The sequence below is a fragment of the Ochlerotatus camptorhynchus genome, unplaced genomic scaffold (genome assembly GCF_037179485.1).
Source record: "Ochlerotatus camptorhynchus isolate MF236.1 unplaced genomic scaffold, CSIRO-AGI_Acam_v1.1 ptg000274l, whole genome shotgun sequence".
NCBI lineage: Eukaryota > Metazoa > Arthropoda > Insecta > Diptera > Culicidae > Ochlerotatus > Ochlerotatus camptorhynchus.
Genome location: NW_027040763.1, coordinates 3,877,534 through 3,887,668, shown reverse-complemented (window position 1 = coordinate 3,887,668; position 10,135 = coordinate 3,877,534). Strand labels below are relative to the sequence as shown.

Sequence of the window (10,135 nt, the reverse complement as noted above, 5' to 3'; positions counted from 1 at the left end):
TAACAAGACACGTGATTTAATATATGTAGTCCAATGTCACCACATCTGGCGGTACCGTATAATGCTGATCGAATTAAAAAAACATGATTGCAGTTTCCATGATTTTTTTTTGACGTAGGTCTACGTCTTTGATTTCTATATGGGGGTACACTTTGTGAAAACCGGAAATGGAACATGTAACAAATTAAGAAAGATTTTTAACGTTAATAACTCAGCTGCCCTGGTCCAATTTCAATAATTTTATCACCAATCGATCAGAAATATGGCTACACATCGATAACAAGAAACTATTTGTTGTGACGGCCGAAATTAGGAAGGAAATAAAACCACAACAGCTTACACTTTTAAACCTTCTATTTTTCCTTATTAATACTTCTTCGCGCAGAAGGCACATGTCGTCATGGCGAGAGAAATTTAATGACAGCTCGAAACGTGCTCGCGCGGAAACAAGGAATGTACGAAACAAGGTGTGCGCGAGCAAGGTAATGTTATAATAGGTGTATACATATCAAGGTTAATATAACGATATAACACTTAAAAAGAAAGTTATAGTAAGTTATACAAAAGAAATTACAAATTCAATCTCTGGGGAGGTACGATTACCCGGCTGGATCGTCGTAGAGTCGTCGGAGCAGCATCCAACACAGCAGACCGACCGGCCACGACAGTCGAAGAACGCTCCTGGGATCCAGGAGTAGACATTATCGTCGCAGCAGCAGGTGTAGCGCAAGGAACCACCGGTGCAGTACCAGTAGCTTCCTCGACAGGATTCGCTGTAGCTTGGGCCACTGGCGCAGCAGCCGAAGTTGTAGGTTCGTCGAGTTCAATGTACTCCTCCCTTGGAGGGTCCACCGAATCGCTCCGCAAATTAGCGCCCACACCGACGATATGGTCAATGTGACGCTCCCAGATTCGTCCGTCATCCAATCGCACCGTATAACGAAGCTTTCCAACCTTCTCGACGATCTTGCCAAATTTCCATTTGTTACTCGACAAGAAATCGCGAACACGTACTCGATCACCATCCAAGAACTGACGCACAGCAATGTCAGCCTTGCTTGAAGTTTCATTCTTCGGCAGCAGCAAGTCGATCCTCGATCGAATCTGTCGACCGAATACGAGCATTGACGGTGATTTCCCGGTAGACGGATGGATCATATTGCGGTAGGTAAGAAGAATGTTGGACAGTTCCAGGTTCAGCTGAGACTTGGAACACTTCAGCGCCTTCAATTTCTGCTTGAACGTCTGGACGTACCGCTCCGCTTGTCCATTCGTTGCCGGATGATACGGCGCTCCCATTTTGTGAACTACACCGTTCATCTTCAGGAATCGCTGGAAAACTTCCTAAACTGGACGCCATGGTCGCTCACCAGGACTGACGGCATGCCAAACGTACTGAAGATCTTGCGACACATGTTTACGGTGCATTCGGCCGTAATGGATCTGCACTCTTTGATCTCCGGCCACTTACTGAACGCATCCACGTAGATGAAGAAGTAGGTATCCATGAAAGGACCTGCAAAGTCAACATGGACCCTTTGAAACGGTTCACTTGGTGATTCCCAGCAATAAAGGTTCATCTTCGTAGGTTCCGCACGTACTGACTGGCAGTCAGCGCAGTTCGCAATCAATTCTTCGATCTCCCGATCCAAACCAGGCCACCAGCAATAGCCTCTTGCCAGCGACTTCGTACGGGTTGTACCGAAGTGAGTAGAATGTAATTCATCCAGCACACGTTTCCGGAGAACTGTAGGCACGTACACTCGAATTCCTCGAAGCAAGCATCCTTTTTGTAAAGAGAATTCGTTCTGTTCGATTCCGAAACGATCCTTCGCTTCCACCAGCTGGCCGTGCTTGATGCCTTGTATCAGTTTTTGCACCGTCTGATCCCCCGCCGTAGCTTGAACTAACTCGGCAGCAGTCAAGGGTAGAGTATCGATTTGACTCAATTCCACAGCATCCGACTCCTCAATCTCATTCTGGGGATCAGCTACTCCTAACGGAATCCTCGACATGGCATCAGCATTCGCATGATCCGTAGACTTCCGGAACCGGATCTAGTAATCGAAACTCTGCAAATACGTAGCGTAGTGTTGTATCCTCAATGCAGACATGACCGGCAACCCTTTGTGCTCTCCGAAGATCTTCGAGATTGCCTGATTGTCGGTAAGCAAGCTGAACTTCCGTCCGTACAAGTATTGGAAAAACTCCTTCACGCCGAATATTATGGCGTACGCCTCTTTGTCCACCTGCATATAATTCTGCTGCACACGGTTCAGGGTCTGGGACGCGAACTGGATTGGACGTTCCGTGCCATCTGGGTACACGTGACTCAGCACAGCTCCTACTCCGTAGGGTGAAGCGTCCGTAGCAAGCAGCAGTGGAAGTTCTGGAGAATAGTGGACAAGGCAGTTGTCGGACTGCATCTGTTTCTTCACTTTCTTGAAAGAATCTTCGCATTGGTTGGTCCATCTGAATGGAACATCGTTCTTCAGTAGGTTGTTAAGCGGATACAGGACAAATCCGACGAATGACCGAATTTCGTCCTTGTTCTTCGGCCTTGGCATTTCCTGGATTGCTTGCACCTTTTTTCGGATCTTATGGATCCCTTCCTTATTGATCGAGTAACCGCAGTACTCAATCTTGTCCACAAAGAACTCGCACTTATCCTTGTTCACCCGAATTCCGCATTCATTCAGTCGCCGAAGTACCTCCTCCAGCCGACGCAAATGAACTTCATCATTTTCACCCGTGATCTTGATGTCATCCAGGAAAACGCTTACTCCATCAATGCCTTGCAGTAGGGCCTCCATCTGCCGCTGCCAGATAGCTGGTGCCGATGCGACACCGTGCATCAGCCGATTCGGGCGGTAAAAACCCCGGTGAGTACTAAGTGTGAGTATTTCACGATCTTCTGGAGCCACTTCCAGTTGCAGGTACGCTTGGACGAGATCAATCTTGCTGAACTTCATTCCTCCCGCTAGTGAAGCAAACAGCTCGTCCACAGTAGGCAGTGGATGCTTGTCCACCACGAGGTTCGGGTTCACGGTCTGCTTGTAGTCTCCGCAAATCCTCACCAGGTTCTGTGACTTCTTCACAGGCACAATCGGTGTTGCCCAGTTACTGGAGTTAACTTTCGTGAGCACACCCTCTGCAACCAGTTTCTCCAATTCGTCCTCAACCGCTTTCAGCATGTTGAAAGGCATCTTCCGTGCCTTAAGAAACACCGGCCGAGCACCGTTCTTCAATGGTAGGTTAGCTTGAACGTGGGAAATCTTTCCGATCGAGTCCTCGAAAACCTTCGGATATTTCCCAAGAACCTCCTCCAATGCAGCATCACGACGCGGGGAAATAGTAGCAGCAATCGTATTCACAACACTCGACCCCTTGAGCATGTTGTTCCAGTCCACCGGCATCTCCTACAGCCACTCACGGCCTAACAACGGGTTCTTCCCGGAATTCACAACGTACAACGGCATCGTTATTGTTTTTCCCGCGAATTCCACACGCGCGTCAAGTATACCTAGCACGTCGATGCTGGTATTGCAATAGCTAACCAAGTTCGTATCACACTCACGCAACCGCGTAGTTGGAAACAGTCGGTTCCGGCATTCCGCACTGATGATACTGACCGGCGAACCAGTATCTACTTCAAATCGAATGTACTTTCCGTTCACGGACACGTCCAGCACGAGTTTCTTGCAACGCGACGTCGATTCGACCGTACAAACTTCACGCACTACCGCACTCCCGACGGTTTGACGATCACCGGATTGGTCCACGTAATTTGTCTGGACCAAATGTGGTTTGTTCGTCGATCGAGAGTCAGATTTCGCGGCGGCGGATTTCTTCATACAAACCTTCGCGAGGTGCCCCGTCAATTTGCAATACGAGCACACTGTTTGCTTATGTTTGCACGCATTCGCGAAGTGCGATCTGTCCCCGCAGCGATAGCAACTTCCATCGCTTGCACTTTTACCCGCACTTTTATTTGCACTCGGCTTCTTTTTATCTTTTTTACCTGTTGGGTGGTGCACAGCATGTACCTCCTGTCTGGTCGAGCAGCCTTCGATCTCTGCTCCTCCCTTACGAGAAAGCTCCATGCTCACGGCAATATCGCGGGCCTCCTTCAGGGTTAGCTCCCGCTTCTCCAGCAGCCGGCTTCGGATGTCATTCCGCTTGATCCCGAAAAAATTTGCTGAAGCCGGGTTATTTACGAAAGAGAGTGTCGATGAAGAGAATCGATCAATGTAGATAGAACCTATTGAAAAGTGACGCGAGATTTGTTTTCCGTACTTAGCTCCAATGCTACCGACGCCAGGGAGGCAGCTCCCACACCTGGACCCTACCAATCGACCCATCTACTCAACGGCTTTACTTCCCGAAGGAAGGCGTGATTAGAGATGTTATGCCTTAGAATATGCCGGTGGTGCTGACTGAGATTGGACCCAGGCCTGCTGGGGTGAGAGGTAATCATGCTAACCACCGGCGCCGATATCTTTCAATGCGATATCACGGCGGATGAGATCAACCCAAATTTGAGTTCAGTTTTCTCAGAAATAAGAAATAAAGTGCAGGAACTCAGCGATGAGTAAATTTGCCTCATGTTTTTCCAGGATTTTCCAGGGAAAAATTTCCGAATTTGAGAAAAGTAAAGATTGGATTCACTCAGTCTATTGGTACTACTCCGAGACATTAGCAAAGAGTTGGAATAGAATTTATCTGTGCTTGGTTGTCCATATTCATAACCACAAGCCCCCAACGACCACACAAAATGCTCTCCAGAGTTGTAATCTTGTAACCAAACTTGGAAGCAGGGGTGCAAGTGATAATCAATCAATATCTTAATCAATTTTCTCTTTGAAAAAAAAAAAAAAAATACTACAAATTTGGTACGCCGAGTCTTTGCAACCTTGCCTACAATTCAAAAACTGAAAGAGTTGAGATAATAGATAATTGATCAATTAAATAACAAAATGATCTTTACATTTATTCCGTCCACTAGCGGTCCTACGTCAAGCTACGTCAAGCACAGACCCTTCTACTTTTTTTTAAATTTTATTGAATTCAAAAAATGTGCTTCATTCCCATATCGCAACAATAGGACAGCACTACCGCAATAATAGTAAAAAATACCGCAACAATAGGGCTCAGTGGTGGCATTGGATTTATTTAAAAATAAGTGTATATATGTGCAAGATGCGGTTTATTTCGTCATTATTCGTTAGATATTGAATCATTTTAGTCACTCACTATGAGTTTCCACTCAAATTCACTACTCTGAGCTTCAAAAACACCTTTGAGATCCAAACTCTGTGCTTAGTTCCTGCATAATAGGGCAAGTTACCCTACCTATTTTTATTTCAAGTGTGCTAGAATTTGAAAAAAATATATCAAATCATAGGGAGCCCGTAATAAAAAAATAGACCTTACCAATGGAGACGGCGCTGAGTACACGCAAAATAAAATCTCTTTATTGCATCATCTGCATATGCTTCATGCACCACATGCAGTGTATATTTTTCCAGAATGCATTTTTTTCGTATAAAACCTTCACGAGATGGTTTTCTAGATGCAATGCATTACAGAATCTGTTCATGCGATCAAACCTTGCAAATTCTGTATACTTTTCATGCAAATTTGTGTACATTTCCCGGTTGGGTGTACATATTTAAACGTCACTTTGATTCTCAACCATAGCTACACCATCATGAGAACGATAGTCGAAAATTTGCCTATTCATCTGACAGCTCTCTGGAAGTTTTAGTCTTAATTAAATCAACCTGCAAAATGTTCGGTGTAATCGTGGATGATTGGATGTCAATCGTAGTAGAGATGAAATCTAATCTAAGGTTTCGGGAGCAAAAACCCCACTTTGTGTTTTTGCACGTATCTGCCCGGGGCACGTACGGAGGCTCGTTGGATCAAAGGTCGATAAATTGCGTTCTCCCTCATTATCATCAAATGGCAAATGCAAAAAAGAAACAGTACGATAACTTGTTGTGAAGTAGCGAACAAAATTATTTGCTGCGTGCCAATTCAAAATTGGCTAAGGTTGTTATTAATATCCTTCTTAAAGTTTTATAAGCTTCATCAATCGATAATCAACTTACATGACTGAGGACTTTATCGTTGGAGGAAAAAACAAAAGTATCTGTTTGATAAAAGGCACGAGGTCCCCCCGCAGCGTTCGTATAGGGTCATCATGTTTGCTGTTATTCTTCTTCTTCGAAGATGGCAACGTCCAGAATATTCTGCAGCTAATAAAAACAGTATGCAGAAGTTATTTCCACAATCATTGGAATTTATTGTGGAATAAATTTGTAATTTACTATATATTACGGCGACTTGCTTATATCTGGATTTCACTCTGCCAAAGTGCATGCAGCAATGTTCGTCGTATTTATAACCGAACGATGCAAAAAACCTCTCGTCGTCTAAATTCCAGGCCATTGACTTCTGCCAAAAACCTGATACCATGTTATGCGAGTTAAATCCTCCCCAAAGAGCACCAACTAGCGGCCGACCAGAGTTATTTGCAAGGCTGTTTATTCCAAGCAACCTATGGGCTTAGCGGCATATTGATATGCAAATTTTTCTGCGAAATACCGTAAACAACAACACAGTCCGACGCTTTTTTAGAGGGGGATCGTTGTTGTAAGAAAAAGCCGAAAAAATCCTGTGGTGGCTGGTGGCCACGATTTGGAAACTTACGTCATCTATGGATGGTGGAAATTTGTTATAATGAGTCCAAGCTAAAAGTGTGGTGGATGGAAGATTCATGTTGCTCGTTCCCTTCGAATGGACTGGAATATCAATCAATCACCACATTTGGAAGTTCTATAATGTGATTCCTTAGCTTTTATTTGTATTTGCTTTGAAGGTTGTGCGCTGCCTCCAGTACTGAACCCCATGAGAACTGCTTGTTTTTGATGTTGTTACCCAACTAACAATTCAAAGTCACAAATAAGCATACACATTGAATAAATGCTGTATAACAGTGTACAAAGCTGAATAAAACAGGATGTCGAATTATGTGCTGAAAAAAGCTCATTGAGATCGATAGATGCGCTTTTATTCCGCCGTTTGCTCTGATATGATTAATTTCCTTATTAAAAGCTTTATAAACGTTGACTGTCTTCCTTATTCAGAACCAGAAGGTTGATGATGATGATGATGGTCCCACCTCTTACCCCTACAAAGGTTTGAGCTGGACGATTTATCTTTAAGATAATTAAATATGACATTTTAACCAGGTTGGCAAACAAAATCGAACTGGTTTCAGTTACAGATATAAATTCCCTCTAGAGTTTACAGTTGCTTCACAGCGATATAAATGTTGAAAAGCTCAGGCGTCCACCTCTTAGTTCGCCTTTTTGTCCACCTAAAATATTCATAAGTATTACAAGCAATCAAGAGTTAATGAACAATCAACAAAGCATCCTATTACACTAGTAACCCCGCAATCTGATGCTATCATAATTTTCAGCAATGTCAGGAATGCTCACAAACCCCCAACATTTGCCAGAAAACTTACTACTAACTCAAGGTATCTTCCAAATAAGCTTCAAAATTGCATTTTTTTTTTTATCAAATGTTAAATTCAGTCCTCTATATCCGTAATACGCGCGCGAGGCTCAAACCTTTGTAGACTACTATTTTTTTTACTACTACTATTAAATCATATATCAAAAATCCATCATCACCATCGTGGCGAACAAAATAGTTTTTGCAGTGCTACAATAATTATTAAAAAGTCGTTATAACAGCTATCCATACAAAGTAGTCCGTTAAAAATAACTTCGTCAAGATACATAATTTGTCAATTCATAAAAAAAAATCACTGGATAACCGTTCAAAAGACAGTTTTAACGTGTGAAATGCAATGTCTCTTAAATTCTGCTAATGTTGTTGAACGTTTAATGTGTCTAGGCATCGAATTGAAAACATTTATTCCTTTAAAAAATAATGAATTCTGTGAAGCACAAGTCAAGAAATGTGGTGTTCTTATTTCATCCGCGTTTCTAGTATTATATCTATGATAGTCACTTCCTCTTTCAATTCGATCACACAAATATCGAGGCAGCAAACCGTTAACTACTTTAAAAATGAACACCATAGTCAAATATACAATTCTTTGCTTCACCGACAACCATTGTAAGGCGTCTAACATCAAAATTGAGGAAGTGAATCTATTACATCTCAAAATCAAACGCATTATTTTATTCTGCAAGCGCTGTAATCTCGATATTTGTGTTGCATTCGACAGAAATAAAATGGATGGGCAAAAGTCTAGATGAGGAGAGATGATTGATTTGTATAGCTGTATTTTACTGGCAATAGTTAAATCGTTTTTCAATCGACATAGAATTCCATACTTCTTGGCAATTTTCTTGATGACATTGTCAATGTGAGAGTTGAACTTAAGTTTGTCATCAATAATCACGCCAAGATATTTAATCTCCTGAACGCGATCAATAGTCTCATCATCAATTACAACAGAGACGTTCTCATTTAATCGATTCCGCGAAATTACCATAAATTTAGTTTTACTTGTATTCAATTTTAACTGCTTACACTTCAACCATCTACTTAGATACTGCAAATCTTCATTCAAGTGTGAGACGGCAACTTCTAAATCCTTAGCTGCAATGAATAACACAGTATCATCTGCAAAAAGGTTAATGTCGCAAAACCGTAAAACACGTCGCAAGTCATTAATATACATAATAAATAAAAGGGGCCCTAATACACTTCCCTGGGGCACTCCAAGGTTGTTCCCCACGGGACTGGAAACAGAATCATTAAAAACAGTCCGTTGAGTTCTGTCAGACAAATAGCTTTCAAACCATTTATATGCAGTACTCGTAATTCCAAAGCGCTTGATTGTACTTAACAGTAAGGGCCTAGAAATTGTTTCAAAAGCGCGTTTCAGATCCAAAAAAACAGCAACAATCGTATCTTTACGCTCCAAGTTGTCTTTCCACTTTGCTAACACCAAATTCAATGCAGTTTCACAAGAATGACCTTCCCGATATCCCGATTGTTCTGGTATCAACAAAGAGTTGCTATTCAAATACTCCAACAGCTGGCCTTTAACAACAAGTTCTAAGATTTTCTCTAATGTGTGCAACATGTTGATGGGACGAAACTCTTCGGCTTTAATCGTTCCAGCAACTTTTTGAATAGGAATCACTAAGGATTCCTTCCAAATTTGTGGCACATGTCCATTCTGCAATGATTCATTAATAAGGTCCAGAAAGATGTGGCCAATGACATGAAAGCAATCTTGAATAACTCTAGCATTAACATTATCTACTCCAGCCGATTTTCCTAATGAAAAACAAATAACTCTAAGTTCATCTAATGTAATTGGGTGAAAAACTTCAAATCTGCAACTACTATTAACTGGCTGTTTTATTTCGTCAGGTTCATCGACCAATTCAATAGATTGATTAATCAATGAAACACTGTCTACGAAATAATCATTAAACTTAGATGCAATTACTTGTTCTGACTGTTCTAATGTGCCATTAAAAGTTATGGACCGCGGTTTGCAATTACTAGGTTTTAATAAAGATTTCAAAATTTTCCATAACTCTTTGCTGTTGTTTTGATGCTGATCAATCTTCCTTTGAACATATTCACAACGAGTTTTCTTTATCGATTGTGAATACTTATTACGCGCGATTGTGTACCTAGTCCAATGATTGTCATTATTAGATCTACAAAACTTTTTGTACCATTTGTCCCTTTTCCGTTTAAGACGCAAAAGATCCAAATTGTACCAGCTGTTCGAGTTTTTCAAAGAAACAAACTTTTGCTCAACTAGTTGATTGGTACACGTTTTCAAAGTGTTATTAAGAACAGCTGTAGATTCATCTAAGTTACCGTCCGCGAATGGAAAATCCAGGCTTCTCTCAACAAGGTTTGAAACAGCTTGCTTCGAATATTTCCTCCAGCACTTCAATTTTACAAAATTATCGTTATCGTTAACATGGTCTAAGACATTAATCACTAAAGTCTCATGATCGGTTATTTTCAAATCAGTATCCGTAACTGAACAAATGGAATCAAAATTGGAATAAACGTGGTCAATTAAAGTTCTACTGTGCCTGGAAATACGCGTATATTC

The 10,135-nt window shown here is 41.7% G+C and overlaps 3 protein-coding genes across 3 annotated transcripts in view; all 3 read right to left on the bottom strand.

The window, feature by feature from the left end:
• The window catches only part of LOC135705731 (E3 ubiquitin ligase Rnf121), a 598,717-nt gene that overhangs the window by 530,452 nt on the left and 58,130 nt on the right, over positions 1-10,135 (bottom strand). The gene's annotated exons all lie outside the window — the stretch shown is intronic.
• On the bottom strand, positions 571-1,299 carry LOC135705811 (uncharacterized protein K02A2.6-like). The gene has a single exon (XM_065227661.1). It carries the CDS (start codon positions 1,297-1,299, stop codon positions 571-573), a length of 729 nt encoding a protein of 242 aa, XP_065083733.1.
• On the bottom strand, positions 1,323-2,015 carry LOC135705809 (uncharacterized protein K02A2.6-like). The gene has a single exon (XM_065227660.1). It carries the CDS (start codon positions 2,013-2,015, stop codon positions 1,323-1,325), a length of 693 nt encoding a protein of 230 aa, XP_065083732.1.